The 16078-nt window shown below is 44.0% G+C and overlaps 1 protein-coding gene across 2 annotated transcripts; it reads right to left on the bottom strand.

The window, feature by feature from the left end:
- Positions 1 to 8090: 8090 nt before the first annotated feature.
- BAMBI (BMP and activin membrane bound inhibitor) lies at positions 8091 to 13451 on the bottom strand. Of its 2 annotated transcripts, none has more exons than XM_073334359.1 (3): positions 13068 to 13451; positions 9357 to 9644; positions 8091 to 8884 (listed from the first exon to the last, which is right to left on the bottom strand). In XM_073334359.1, the coding sequence occupies exons 1-3, from the start codon at positions 13141 to 13143 to the stop codon at positions 8466 to 8468; spliced, it is 783 nt and encodes a 260-aa protein (XP_073190460.1). In that variant the 5' UTR covers positions 13144 to 13451; the 3' UTR covers positions 8091 to 8465. The 2 variants fall into 2 exon arrangements, with proteins under 2 accessions (XP_073190460.1, XP_073190462.1); XM_073334361.1 differs by having other exon boundaries at positions 9369 to 9644.
- Between the last annotated feature and the right edge of the window lie 2627 nt (positions 13452 to 16078).

The raw sequence follows: 16078 nt of genomic DNA, 5'->3' as shown, positions 1-16078 counted from the left end.
GTAAGAGAGATAACAATTCCTAAAATCCTGCAATTCATACATCCTCCAACCAAAAGTTATTACCACACCACCCTTAACTCTGCCTTCCCCAAGACATAGCAACCTAGAAAGCATGTCAGTTACAAGAAGAAAGTTTTTTTTAAACTTAAAACACCCTTTCCTCCTATTGCAATAAATACTAATTTAACAAAAATTAACATTGAAAAAAGTGAGAACCTAAGGCTATGTCTACACTACAGCTTATGTCGGCATAACTTGTCACTTAGGAGGGTGAATAAATCACCCCCCTGAGCAACATAACTTACAGAGATACAAGCACCGACACGAGAGCTTCTCCCGCCACCATACCTTCTGCCGCTTGCGGAGGCTGGAGTAGTTAAGCCGACAGGAGAGCTCTCTCCCGTTAGCTTAGACCAGCTACATTAGAGAGCTTACAGCGATGCAGCTGCATCCGTGTGGTAACTCTATAGTATAGCCATGCCCTAAATCGCCAAAAGGAAAAAGATGGATGAAGAGAAACAAGACACAGAAAAAAGAATCACAAAATTGAAATCAATCTCCACCTGGGTCGCCTTAATTCTGGCATTTCCTAACATTTGAGCACTTAACTGTGCAATTTTACTAATTTTTAACATAGTTTTCTGTGTGTGATATAATAAAAGGCTGTAGGTAATTAAAGCTTTCTTCAAAGGGGAACAGTGCAGAGGAATCCTGCTCAGCCGAGAGATTGCTATAATATTTTCTTCCCTTCAATCATTTCCACTTTAACCTATTCACACTCATTCCTTCAGGACCCTCCTTCTGCAGAAAGCATGCTCATTTCGTCTGGGGGAAAGGCAGGTGGTAATGCACTATATCAGGACTGTGAATCAGTCACTTTTAAAGCTATAGCCTTGGATTTGGGCTCAGTGACAGGGGAGGCTATAGGGAGAGGTCTAGGTGTACTTTTCCTGGACAAATTGTTTTAATTTTTGGATGTTAAATAGATTTGGCCAGGGAAAACCCTAAAACTGGTCCTGTGAATATAGTCAACCTTCCTTTTACCTGCGGAAGTTTTCACTCCTAGCTAACATCAGTGGCTGTCGGTTTCACAGAATTGACACACAAACATTGTCTAATGCTCTTGCCCCAATACTGCAAACACTCTAGCATGTTTTTAACTTGACGCACACACAAATAGTCCCTCAGGCCCTGATCCAGTAAAGCCAGTAAGCTGGTGCTTAATATTAAGTGCAAGAATAGTTCCACTGACTTCAATTACAGAACTTTACTCTTGGGACCATGTGTGAGAGTAAAGTTACGCACATGCCTAAACAGCTGTGGGGTCAGGGTCAGGGTGGGTTAAGCCACAGAAACAGCATATAACACTCTGCTTGTGAAATCGACTTCAGTTAATAAAAATCCTAGGGACCCTGCTGAAGCTAATTCATTGTTGATAGCCATGAAAAATGAGTTAATAAATCTTCTGCCACTGATGAAAGAGGAGGACTTCACAGCCAGCACTAAACAAATTGAGCATTTCAAAGCAACCTTTTCAATACAAGTCCCTATTTGCATACAAACCACCCCACCACCCATTGTTAAACAAGATGGCTGAGCCTACTTCCCTTTATTGTTTATCCCTTGCTGCTGTCACAACCAAGTTCCATGAAGAGATTTACTGCACAAATATTTTCCTTCCAAGTGACAGGAAGGGAATTTACTTCTGCAATCTGCAGGCTGTTAAGGTGAAACAATCCGCAAAACTAACACTAAGACAAGAGACTAACAAACACTATGAACACATTAGTTATCCAAACTGTGATTACACCGCTACTAATGGTGGCTGGGGGAATCCCTACTCTTTGTCAATGATACAAGCTGGATGTGCCTTAATGAAGCAGCTTTTAAAATTCTTTTGCTTTAGTTTTAAACATGGAAGCGTAGTTTTGAAAAAGACAGGCATCCATTCCCCATTCTGTTTATTTGAAAACCATAACAGAAAACTGTTTGATCTAATGTGATTCAGGCTATTATTAAAGACCATATCATTTAAAATACTGTTTGGAGTCATTATTTTTGAAATGTAATTGACGGACAACTGGAAAGAATTATTCAATCTTACTACCTTATATCAGATTGCATGAACTCCTGTTGTCTTTACAGCAGAAAATAGTAACCCAATGAAAGACAAAATTATTTTAACTTTGCTGGGTTGTGTGGTTTTATAAATCCCAACCTTAAATTCAGACCTCATTTTATTCAAATAAAAGGCACTATCAAGATTGTTTACTCCTTTCTTACCTGTAGGCAGGAAAGAGTGAGCTATAAACTATTAATTGTTTCTCTTTCCCTTTGAACTTAGTGGAGAGGGCTGCCTAAAAATTGATGGCATGATATGACCCAGTGTAATCTGAGTTGGACATTGTAAACTGTGGTGTAAGTGTCATACGGAAAAAAGAAAAAGGGTTGAAGGGGTTTTTTGTTTTGTTTTTTAGATGGCAATTTGGAACCAGTGTTGATAAGGGCCTAAATTTGCAAAAGCAACTAGTGATTTTGAGTGCCCAATCTGGAATGCCATTAAGGGGCGTAGATTTCTAAGGATGGGCGTTCAGCATTTTCTGAAAATCATGCCCCTTTATGATATCACAAATTGGGCACCGAAAATAATAGCTTTTGAAAATTCAGCCAAGGTGTAGTTGAAGAACAAATCATCTTCTCAAGGTTGGCTGGACAATGCAACCATTGCAATGCTTCATTAATTTGTAGGCAGTGTGGCTCCCACTCTTGCTTCCTTTATTTGAGGTTTGTTTTACTTTAGGATTCGCCCACAGGGATTATAAAGGCTGCAGACAAAGGTCAGAGGTGAAACAAAGAAAAGAACATTGTTTATTTTGAGAGAGCCTGAATTCATATTACTGGAGACATCAGACTGAAAATAACCTTACTCTGGTCCCCCATTTTGTCAACTTTGGTTTTTTATGGAAATATAATAAAGCAATTGATCCAAAATACCAGTTCACTAGCTAAATCCTAAACCCAAGGTGAGAATAGCATCACTTCTACAGTGGGAGCAGACACGAACAAAAACCATATACATCCATGGGAATTGGGAAATCATCTTTAAAAATGTAATAATGATAGGCCTGCTTACTTAGACACATTTTGTGCTTCTCTTTCCCCGTCTTTTATTACTAAGGTTTTGTTGTTGGGTTTTTGATTGTTTTTTAACAACAGATCTTTGTTACTCAGGAGATTATCTTTTTTTCCTCCCTTAGGCTACAGGGCCAAATTTTGCCTTTATTTAAATGTTGTGGAACACTGAATTGGACTTTGATCTTCCTATCTTACATATATAACTTGGCAATACATTTAACTTACATGTTCCCTATTATCTTAACAGCTACAGCAACTGCAAAGGAAGATGAAGATGCATCTGTAACCAAGTAAACAAAGAATTGCACACACCTTCCCCTTGTCTGTGTTTGTGCACATGCAGTATGGTACACCATCTATTTCTGTAAAGTTTCTCTGGATTTGTACAGGAGCATATCATGCAATAACAAAAACTTGATTTCCAAAGACCTGGGTCATGACAAAGAAAGAGAGGCCCTCCTGGAATGGCACCAGGGCCCAGAGTCTGACCTCAGTTACACTCGCTTTAATCTGGGGTAAATCTATTGACTTTGGTGGCTTTACTCCAACTGTACACTGGAGTAAGTAGGAGCAGAATCAGACCCCCAGAGACACACCCAGAGCTGGCTACCCAGCCTCAGCACTTTGCTACTAGAAGTGGCTGGTTCCTTTCAAGCTCTCTGCTCAGCCTGTAATCACCCAATATTGAAACCAGATTTACAGGCTCTTTGGAAGAGAGGTCTGTGATTTCCAAACCAGACACATTTGGTATTTCTGAAAAAGGTCAAACCCCCTCTGGAGTGAAGGGTTTTTAATAGAATCAGTTCAGCAGGAGCTAAGAAGACATACAAACCCGACTGCTCAGGAGGCAGAGACTGGCAGAGGCGTGCGAAAAGCTACAACCATTATTCCTTTGAGGAAGAAATCAGGGAGAGAGGGAAGTACAGGGGAAGCTCATTTACATCTCGGACATTTGATTTCATTTATTCCACTTTGAGGGATGTTGCAGTTAGAATAAAGGGGGGGGGGGTGCAGTTAATGCACTCCAGAGCTTAAAGTGGTCTCAGAGAAAAAGGTAGGGTTTATCACTGCACTGCAATGAAAATTTAACCTTCATAGCAAAATGTTAAAAGCCCAAGCTGCTTAAAGATATCTCCTTATCAGCACCCATCCTCAGTCAGAGGGCTCCATTTTTTGGCCCGGAAACATTTCCCTCCCTGCTTAGATGATAAGCTATGTTCTGTGTTTGCATAGGACCGAGCATGACTGGACTCCTAGGCATTTTGGTACTACAAATAAGGCTGTTAGAAAACTTATTTCATTCATATTTTGGAGGTGTGCAGGTACTACAAGAAGCAGCACAGCAGAAATGCCTATTAGTTATAAATAACACCTGCCTCAGTTAGCAAACACTGAATACAGGCCTATTGTGTTGTCAGGTGATGATGACGGGAGGCTCAATTCTCTTCACCCATTTTAAGTCTCAGACTCTCTCTGCAGAGGCAGTTTTTGTAAATTCATTACCACCAGCACAGCTCCAGCAGGGTAGCAAAGGTGGGAGTACTAGTATGGACTAGCCCAGTGCCTCTCAACCTTTCCAGACTACTGTATCCCTTTCGAAAATCTGATTTGCCTTGTGAACCCCCAAGTTTCCCCTCACTTAAAAACTTACAAAATCAGCCATAAAAATCCAAGTGTCACAGCACACTATTACTGAACAATTGCTGACTCTCTCATTTTTACCATATCATTATAAATCAATTGGAATATAAATATTGTACTTACATTTCAATGTATAGTAGATAGAGCAGTATAAACAAGTCGTCTATATGAAATTTTAGTTTGTACTGACTTTGCCAGTGCTTTTTATGTGGCCTGTTGTAAAAGTAGGCAAATATCTAGATGAATTGATGTAGCCCCTGGAAAACATCTGAGTACCCCCCAGGGGTACATATACCCCTGGTTGAGAACCACTGAACTAAGCCACCCAGAATTAGAAGCATGATGTGGGCACAATTCTGGAAGCCATCTGTCCTAGGAGGCCTAGCATTATTACCCCTGGCACAGCTTCCCCTGCAGTAGAGAGAAGGCTTTATGATTGTGCTGTTTCACTGGTGACACTTAAAAATCTCACTCAACATTCTGATATCTTTTATTCCAGATCTCACATGTTTATCCCAAGCAGTTTACACATGGAGTAAAGGAGACAAGGAAAAAGAAGGAATCAAGTCCTATATATCATCTAACACATGAAGATAGGCTCTGCTTGTTCCTGGTTTCTTCAGATCTTTGACTGCAAAGTTTTCAGTGAAAACACCTTGTGAAAATATCAGACCAGGCCAGTCACTAGTGTAGCACTGCTAATTTGCATAAGAGAGCAGAGCTAATTTGACTTCACAGTATGGGTTTGCCTAACCAGAGCTAAGGTATGTGGCAGAAAAGAAACAAAGGAAAGAGTAAAGAGACCTGTGTTTCACTGTGAATGGATTTGGAGATGAGGGGGAGGGCTGGGTGTATGGTGTAGCCTTGACACTTATGAACTGTGACAGTGACCAAACCCAAGTTCAGTTACATGAACAGGACAGCATCTTAGAACAGCTTGGGAATGCAGGTGCACTGCACTGTCTCTCAGCTGCTAACCAGAGAACTGCTTGCACACTGTAGTGGGCAGGAGTCAGAAGATAGATCTACAATGCAGCTGAGAGTATGCTTCCCAGCTGGGCTAGACAGACAAGCATGAGTTCAAACAGCAGCATAGCTGTGGGGCAGCTGTACTTAGGCATGAAGCCCAAGCTAACTACATACTCAGACTGCTAGTCTAAGCTCCCACTTGTGCTACACCCTCCTGCACTGCTATTTTCAGAGCAATCAGAGCTAGCCTGTGTCTGTCTGCCTGAGCCAGGAAGCATGCTCGGAGCTTGTACAGCTACCCACAGTGAGCCTGTGGTTGCAAACTGTGACGGCAGGGCAAAGCAAGCACTCCTGTTCCCCTCACAGCTTCAAAAGCAGCATCTCCACTGCAAGGGGGAACAGTAGAGCATCCCAGCCTCATTTGCCTGAGGTAAGTAGGTCCTTAGGTATTCAAAGCAGCAGCAAATGATTCAGATCACAAGATGCTTAAAATGACTATGCAACTTGCTGAGAAAGAAAGGGAATGCTTCCCCAGGGGGCTGGGAGGAAACCCTGGCAAGATTTAAATACTAGTCCCTGAACCTGATTTAATCCCACATCTGTCACTGTGATTAGATTTATGCTTAGACTGAACTAGGCACCACTTCCATGCCTTATTTCAATTCAATAGTGGTTCCCCTATACATAAAAGTATACTATTGCTAGGAATGACTGGTGTATTTGCGTGAACAGTGACCAACCCTAGACAAGCATTTTATACAAATTAAAGCACAGAACCGAGGGGCAAGCAATAGAAGACCCAAGAACATTTTTAAATATCAGCTGGAAGGGAAGATAAAGTCAGATCCTTACCTCAGCTACACCTGTACAGTCATATGGACTCCAGTGGCAAAAACCGGTGTAACTAAAGGGCAAGACAGACAGGTATTGATTACACTACAGTTAAAAACCCATGGCTGGCCCATGCGAGCAGACTTGGGCTGGAGCTGGAGAACTGTACCAGGTGAGAGGGTCCCACAGCTTGCCCCAACAGCTATACTCCCCGTAAAACAGATCTCCTAAGGACTCTGCTGTAAAGGTAGCATAGACTGGAGGACTGCACACACAGGTAAGAACTCTGGGCATTCTGACTCTACATTCAGCTATGCCACTGACTCACTGTTTTGACCTTGGGCAAGTCATTTCATGTGTACTTCAGTTTCCCAATCTGTACAAAGGGGATAATACTTACCTACTTCAAAAGGGGGTTATGAGGATTAGTCAATCTTTAATAGTGATTTGATCATATAAAGTGCTAGGTAAGCACTACACTGTAGCCAGCTTTTTCAGGTAGTTCAGTTCATATTGCTCATTACTCAGAGATCCCATTTATGAGAACACTATTCTGGGTTTTGTTTTCCCCAAGATCATGGCACCTGCTTTTCCAGAAAGTCCACTTTAATTACAGTGAAAAACAGAATAAATATGGCCTCTCAATTGCTCCAGGGTCTTTAACTAACCCTGAATCTATTAAATAAGGCCAACTAATGGTTTTGAAGGAGGAACGATAACCAAGTGCACAAATTAGAATGGGAAGAAAGCAGTCTAGGCAGAAATACCACAGAAGGAGCTGGGGCTTATAATAAACTGGATAATGAAAAAAATGTGTTCAACACACAAAAGATGAGGCAGATGTTATATTCAGATGTTTTAATAGGAGCATCACATTTAGAAAGGTCAATGTGGCTTTTCTACTCCATTCTTCTTGCCAATGAATGGAAGTCCTGTATGACACAGGGTAACACTAAATTAAATTTAAGTTTGTGAGGAGTTGTGAGGAGAAAGTGGTTTTTTGTTTTTTTAAAGTGATTTTATGAAAGTTAAGAACTGTAAGGAAAGTTTGAGAGGACGGGCCATACTAAGCCAAGACTCAAAAGATTTACTTGCCCCCTGTGTAGGTAGATGAATACAAAATATATTTATGTAAATTAAATACAATAAATAAAGAGGAGGAGGGACAGTTAGTCAAGAACAGAACAAAGTAATCAGCCTTAGCTGCAACAGGGAAAATTAAGGTTAGGAGGGGGAAAACCCCCCAAAGAAAAAAATTAATCTTTTCAAACAGTTCAGCAATGGAATAACCTGACAAGGGAAAAATGTGGACTCACCACTACATGACATTCAGAGATATTCCTGAAAGAGGATGTCAGCACTAACAGTCACTTCTGCCACTCTGCAGGAGGATGGACTTTACAGGAGAACAGATTTCAAGACTTCCTGCAATTTTATTCTGAATGTTAATGTCATCTCATAATAGCTTTTTTAAAAAGAAAACTATTGTCTTCTACAAAAAAGTCACAAGGAAGTTTCAGACAAAATATATATATTTAAAGATTCTTTACAATAAGTCAGGAAACATAGAAGCTTTTATACAGTTTATTATTTAGATCAATTCTCAGCTCCCTACAGCTCAGAAATCCCTGGTGACAGTGTGTACAACTTCTAATTTTTGCTTTCATAACTTTAAAGCAAACAATACATTGAGTGTATTTTACTCTGTGCAAATACGACAACTTTTGGAATCCTTCAGAGGAAATATCCAAGATTCTGTTTGCAGAGATCCTCTCTCAAAAGATGATTAATGAAAGTTTGCTTAAGATAAAGTGCTCCTGTCCAGCAGAACCCAAAGGCCTTTGAGAGTTTTCCTAGTAAGTTTAGCTCAGATTTAAAAAAAAAGTTGGTCATACAAATTCCAGCTTTCCATGCCCGCTGTACATTCCCCAGTGGACTAATGAAAGAATTTTATCATTGCTGAGGTCTGTCTGTCTCATTTTATCACAGCTCATGCAGCAGTTCTCGTGACCAGTTACTGGCACCATGCATTCCAAGTCTAACTTTGCCACCTGTCCTTTCTTCGAATGATGTCCATGAAAACTGTAGTGCAAACGGGAGAGCATCTGCTGTCGTTGATCTTGCAGTCTTTTGTTTTCACTCCTGAGCATCCGCAAAGCTAGCATGATAAGCAGCACTAAGATCAGCCCACCAGCTATGGGAACAGCAATTACAGCTGCTCTGAACCACAATTCTTTTGAAGAGGTCAACTCCTGAACCTTTGTGATGAGATTTCTGCTGTTGTCATGCTGATATCTGCTCCCCTGTCCTGCAAAAAGTTAAACAAAGATGTCAACTTTATTTCAGTCTCAACTAAACAATTGTTTCAAATTTAACAATTCCTTAAACCACACATTAAAAGCTGCTGCTGGTAATCATTTAACATCACACTGGAAAGTATCTACAAATAGTACTTCTACAAATTGATCTGAACCATTTCTAAAACAAGTTAAGATAATGTATTTTTATTACATTGGCAGTTGATCTAATATGAATGAGTACCACTGTACAATTGCCTCTTAGAAATGTTGAGAAGCAGGCATGACAGGCAGACATCTAATGCTAATGCAGACATAAAAGCTACTCAGCTTTTAGAGATACATCTCTGCATCCCGCCACATGCTTCTCCCTCTGGTATCTCTAATTACATTAACAACAAAGTCAATAGCAGACATACAAGGTCTTGGCTGTCACAAGCCTATAGATCAGAGAAGACATTTAGTTGAAACTGCTTTCTCTACCTGAGGTCTCACCCTTGGGAGGAGAGAGAACATCATGCAGTCCTCTATAATTGCACATATCTTCATGACAGCATTCCAATGTGGGCATGGTGGTGCCAGAGTGGTTTTGTGCCTGTTTAGCTTGGCAGATGTCAGCTGTGTTTGCAATAGAGTCCAAGCAGCCATGAGTAAGTGGGGAATTCGTGTTCTGAGGGTCAAGCAGTCTGGAGAAGCAGGCATTAAGCTCAGATTTGCACATATAGCCAGTTGCAACACAATGCGCAGCATCACAGTAGCATCTAATTTCACCTAAAAAAAAGTCAAGTATTTTATTCCTAGTTAGTACAGAAACTCACTTGCTACCTCACAAATTAACAGTGGGCGATTACAAAATGCACAAACTCAAGGGTACAAACTTCTGGTCACTGTAGATTGTAAACCCTGCAGAGCAGGGCTTGTCTGTTTTTGGTTTTTGTATAGTATCTACCACCCTGGGACCCTAATCCCAGTGGCGCCTTTGGGCACTAGCCCAATACCAATATTTACTACTACGATATACTTTATTAAAGCTGAGTATATATTAAAGCAGGAATAACTGAAATGTCACACTTCAAACTTCTCATTAAGACTAGGGTTTTTTGGGTCATACTGCTAGATAAGACATACATAACCACATCCGCATAATAGCTAGGTATTTTTACTACTTACTAAACATGAGCATTCGACAGGTGATCAAATCCATCCTTATTTAAGAGGCACGATCTCCTCACCCCCACCCCACCCCCCAAAGCTAGTTTGAAATAGCATTGCTACAGTGTTTTAAAATTTAAATCATTACTGTTGATGGTTGATCATTCTAAGGTTTTTTGATTTTGGCACATTTAATTGGAACTGCAGAACTGTTTGCTATCTCTCAGGGCTATGCCAAGGTTTAAGAGCTTTAGCTAACACCTTATAAAGCTATCAGCTAGAACCATTAGAATCTAGAAATGGCAAGTCAGGAAGATTTTTACTATATGAAATTGGGCATCTATTGTGCTCTCTTCAGAAAAGGAACTTTTTCTATGAGGAGCTTTTCATGCAACAGGGCTTTTTAAAGTCAGTTTTATAAAACAGGAACTGTGCAGTTTACAATTAGTGGTTTGTTTGCCAAAGTCAATTTTTCAACCCAAATGGAAAATCATAAGAAGGGGTGTGCTTCTGCAAGGCTGAAATCGCCTCCCCCAAAACCCCTAGTTTTTGCAGGCAATCCAACATGTGGTCAAAAAAGGGGAAACGTTTAGACTGAAAGTCTTCTTCTACTGGTTATATAAAAACAATCTCTCATGAAACCTCAAAAATTTCTGAAGGGAAGCGCTAAAAGTTCGTAATAAAATGCTTCATTTTGTGCTCTCCAAACCACGGTCATGATTATATACATCTTGTACTGTCAGGAAAATGTATTCTTTCTAGGCAAGTCATAACTCAACCTATTTCAATATGCCAGCAGTTCAGAGAATTAGAGGACAGCAGACTGACTCTGGAGCCATCATTACAAGTGGGGATTTACTTAGACTTTCAATTCAGTTAGTTGGAGTACTTCCTACCACAGAGGCAGTGAGTGAGCCTTTAAAAGTCAGTTGAATTATCAGACTTCTGCACAGGTTTATTTTCAGAGTATGTTTTCTAATGCAAGAACTGCCTTTTAAATATCCCCTCCCCCTTCGTATGGCCAGGAGAGGACTCAGTCAAATTAACTTCCAGGCTTCAGCCCATCTAGGCTCAGCTCTCCTGGTAATGCTGCTGCAGAGGCTCTGGACCCTGAAGTCCCTGCTGCCCTTTAATAACTCTGCTTAATAGAAGCCAAATGACAGAGCACCTCTCTCCCCAGTCTGCATTAGCTCCCTTGGGCCTTTAGGCTAAGGAGCCCAACTTTCCTTAGTTTCATAAAAGTCTCCCTTCCAATAAATTCGTGAACAGCTTTTCTCTGCTTTCTTATGTACAATCACTGAGCTTGCTACTTTTTTCCCCTGCAAAAAGGGTCTATGACAGCTACTATTCCGTTAGAGCACATTAATAAAAAAATGCAAACAAAGAACAAAGTTGACTCTCCTTCACTGCTCTAAGCTCAGCATGGGGAGGAAAATGAAACAATAAGCATACTTCTATTTTAACTGTTTATATGACCCTGTTTAAAATTCTACATTTTACTGACCTAAGACAGTCTTATAAACAAAATCTGACAAGCTAGTCATCGGGTTATTACAACTCCATTTTAATTAAAGCCACATTTTTGTTAGAACAGAATGGACTTTGTATTACTGTATTAAAACTGTATTTCTGTCAATTCATAAAGTTTCTTCCTGTGCTATGCAAAAAGGCCAGAAAGGGTATTTGGTATTTTGAAACAGAACAATGCCCTTCTGTTCTCTCCTCTTTCTTGTTACTGTATATAGCTATTAAAGAAAAATGTCTGCTTTTAGTCAAGATGGCTACAGGAGAGACTGCAGGCTTCTCTTAAAGCTTTTGAAGTCAGCAGCAGCCAGAAGTCTATGATCCCCTAATTATATCATTATCAGGCACATAGTTTCAGTATCTGTGACTTCACATCACTCAGTCACTCCCTGTTCTGCCTGCCTTTGATGGGGCCAGGCAGCTTCCCTCTGCATGCTGCAAGGGCTGTTATTTAGGGTTAATTACACCTTTACTTCCAAAATAAATAAATATGGTAGCACATCATCACTGTGCTAGTTTATCCTTTAACCTCCTCTGTGAATCTTGGCAATTATAGGGAGCCAAAAAGGTGACCTTTCCTCCTTAAAAAAAAAGGACCCACTAAGCAGTCACTGAACTCTATGGAGACAGTGTTAATTTAATTTAAGTGTGTTTAAACTACATACCTATTTACCGGAATGTAGCATTTGCAACAAGACGTTAAACACATCTCTAATCCACTACTAGTTTTAAAAGGATTAGAAAAAGAGGGTGGGGGGCCGGAATCAATTCCCTCTGATGTACTTTCCTTGGGTTTGTGTTTTTTTTTAATAAACACTTGGGGGAGGCAAGACTATCCGCCCTACAGTAAAACCACGCCAGGGCTCCAAAAGGGGCAGTGTGTCTCTAAGATGGCCCGGCTCCATGGCTGGAAGCGTTCAGAAGTTCATTGAAGGCAGACTAACAAAAACATTTTGACAACCGCTTGCCCTTAAGGTCTGACTTACATCAATGAACGGGGGAAAGCCTCTAGCAGCGGGCGGGGGGAACCAAGTACCGCTCCTTCCAAGAGGCGAGCTTGTCCTAGCCTGCGAGGCTCAGCAGGGAGGAATATTACACGCCAACAAAGGCTTGGCAGTGGGCTTCAAAGCCAGCTCGGAGCCCTCTGCATGGAGCTCCCAGCGCAGCCTGGGAGAGGAAACCCACGTTCAAGGGAGCCTCCAAGGAGGGAGTGCGGGGCTGGGGGGAGGCTGCGCCCTCTGGCACTGGGGGCTCAGAGCTACCCCCGCAGCACCACACGCTGCCCCCCCCCCCGGGCACGCCCGCACCTTCCAGCCCCCGCAACTCAACCAGCCCCTTCTAGTCTCACTCCTCCCTGCAGCCCGGGGCTATTGCCACCCCAACAGCCGCCACCGCACCCCCGTGACGCCGCGCGCAGCTCTAACGACTCCCCGCACCCCCGGGTCCCCCAGTCGCTCGCTCCCGGCACCGCCACGGAGCTGCCCCCGCTCGCCCCAGCGCCGCCCCCGGCCCCCTCACCTCTGGTCAGCAGGATGGCCATGGCGCACAGCTCCAGTTGCAGCCAGATGAAGCTGTAGCTAGAATGGCGATCCATTTAACCGCCCCGCCCGGACCCGCCCCGCCCGGCCGCTCGAGGTGCCCTCCAGGGCTCGCTTAAGCTCGCAGCGCCGCACTCGAGGGACTCCAGCTGCCCGCGGCTGTCTGCGCCCCGCGCCCCGCCAGCGCAGCCCAGCTGATCACACGCCGCGGCCGCCGCTCTCCAGCCACAGCTGCCGCCGCATGCGGGAGCACGGCGAGCCCGCAGCTCTGCCCGGCCAGGGCGCCCCCGCCTCCGGCAAGCGAGACACGCGCCGCGCCGCGGGCCGAGCTCGCCGCTCCCGCAGCCACCGACTCGGGCTCTGACCCAGGCAAGCAGTGAGCGAGCCCAACGCTGTAAATAGCGCGGCGCCGGCCGAGCCTGCCCCGCCGCCCGCCCCTCGCCCCGCCCAGCCCCGCCCCCAGCGCCGCTCTCGTAGGTTCCGCTCCCCTGCCACTCACAGCAGCCGGGCCGGGCTGCGCCTGGGATTGGCTGGCAGCCTGCGGCCGCCCCGCCCCCCCCTCCGGCTTGCGAATGGCCCGGGGGGGGGATCCGCGATTCATGCCCAGGGCAGCGAGGGGCGGGGCGGAGGCAGAGCGCCCGGGTGTCCCCGCAGGACAGAGCCGTCTCCGCGGAACGCAGCGCGCCCCCCTCGCCCGCGTTCGCAGCCGCCTCGCAGCCCGCCTGGGGCTCCCCCCACACACACACCCCCCCCCGGAGTGTTTCTAATCCAACACTTCCCCCCCGCCCGCCCCGCCGTGGTGCTCAGGGCCCCGATCCGCCAGCGCGTAAGACCCACACTGTCGGGGGACACTTGCCCAAACCCAGCCCTGCCTCGCCCGAGGGGGAATGGGCCGTGAGGACCGAGCCGTTCACGGGGTGCGGGGGAGCGCCAGTACGGGCTGGCCCGGAGAGCCACAAGCGATCGGCAGAGCCAGGGCTGCGCAGAACAGACACGGCAAACCAGCCCCCCGGGGTTGGACGGGAGCGTATCGTTTTCATCTGTTCTGTATTTATTTTTTCGTGATCAATACAGCCCCGGCAGACAGACGGTTGGCTGCAAGGAGCCGGGCTGCTTGTTGGGCTAGATGGAGTGGGAGTAGCCGGCAAAAGACACTTAGCGAAAATTAGCAAATCCAAAAGCACCAGGCGCCAGTGAGACGACACAGACAGAGACTGACACTCAATTATCCTCCAAACAATCCCAGGCAAACACACAGGCTCGGCCTGATCAATATCAGCCCCGAAGTGATCTCCTTAGTGAGATGCTAATTCATTTATTAGTACATTGCCTGAACTCCGCAAAGCCGCGCCCACCAAAGCAGCTTTGCTCTCCGGGATTCCCACCCACCCCTGGAAAACTCTGAAATGTTATAGAATCAAACCCTATACTGTAGATACATCTACTGGGAGACTTTAACTGTATGTATTGATTTACACACTTCATACTGTAACGACTTTATGCACTTACAATACTTCCGTCACAGTGATTTAGGCGCCACATTTCATGTTTAGGCGCCGTGTGCCAACGTGGGACTATGGATCTTTTGAGTAGAACACAGTACACTCGGGAGAGATCACCCAGCTCATCTGCAGGTGTGATTAAGGGGTATGCAGGAGCTAACACAGAGGGGGATGGTTCAGGAGCACAGAAAAGAGAACCTTGAACAGAAAAATTGTGAAAATTGAAAAAGTGAATTAATAGACATTGCCCTACATTTCATTCCACTAGTTCCAAGAAGAGGGAGCTCCCGGGACTGTACCATAGGTAATGCAGATGATTATAAGTATTACAGTATATTTATGATTCACTACCATTAGTTGCATCTCTCTAGGATGTTCCTTTTAGAACTCAAACATTTGTTCATTTTAAATTCCAGTGTTTCCAACAAGATGGTCTAAAGATGAAGGAGGGGCGTTTTCAGGCGAAATCAAGGACAGATAAGGGGAGGGATGCTTAGCACGTTTCATGTAAAGAGGATACGGGTAGTCAGGTCTGGCAGGGTGGAGCGGGTACAGAGCTGGGACTCATGAAACCTTTCCATTCATGGCTTTGCCACTGACCTGCTGCTTGAGTTGGGCAAGTCACTTCACCTCCCTGTACCTCTTAAGGCAGGTGGGGCTCCTCTACAGTGACAGAAGGAGAAGGAAAACTCCAGTTTCAAATCAAAACCGCCAAGTCTGGCCAGCAGTGTTTGTAAAAGGTTGTGCCAGTCACACTTGCTGCTCTTTGCTTTATAAACAGAAAGCCATATTCAATGAATAATTAACAAATCTGTTTGCTTGATGGCAAACAAAATTTAATGCAAAATTAAAACCAAATGGCTTAATCTCCAGTTTCTGTGTTGAAGGCCCACGCTAACCAGGCTGCAGAGGAGAATTCAGCACTGAAATAATTTTAACTCACCTTTTAACAAATTCCTTTCCTCCTTTGGCACTTTCTCTAGAAAGCAGACATTCTATGACAACCAACGTGGATACCAGAAATGTCATTGCATCAAGCTTTTTAAAAGGCTAGTGAGAAACCTATGTTTGTCCTTCATGTCCCTCACAGCTAAGAAACAAATCTTATTTCTATTAAATCAGAATTTTGCTACTGCCAGGTATTAGGAAGAAACATTCCCCAGAGACTGGTTATTTCATAATTGTCCACTGAGATTTCTTGCACCTTTCTCTGAAGTGTCTAGTGCCAGCCATTGTCAGACAGGATGCTGGTCTAGGTGGACTACTATTCTGATCTGATGGGCAGCATTGCTGTAGCCATGTTGGTCCCAGGATATTAGAGAGACAAGGAGGTGAAGTAACACCTTCTTGGACCAGCTTCTGTTGGTGATAGAGACAAGCTTCCAAGCTTACAGAGAGCTCAGGTCCTGAATAAAAGCTCTTTGAAAGCTCAAAAGCTGGTCTCTCTCACCAACAGAAGCTGGTCCAATAAAATATTACCTCACCCACC

The sequence above is a fragment of the Lepidochelys kempii genome, chromosome 2 (assembly GCF_965140285.1).
Source record: "Lepidochelys kempii isolate rLepKem1 chromosome 2, rLepKem1.hap1, whole genome shotgun sequence".
Classification (NCBI taxonomy): domain Eukaryota; kingdom Metazoa; phylum Chordata; order Testudines; family Cheloniidae; genus Lepidochelys; species Lepidochelys kempii.
This window is presented reverse-complemented; position numbering and strand designations above follow the sequence as displayed.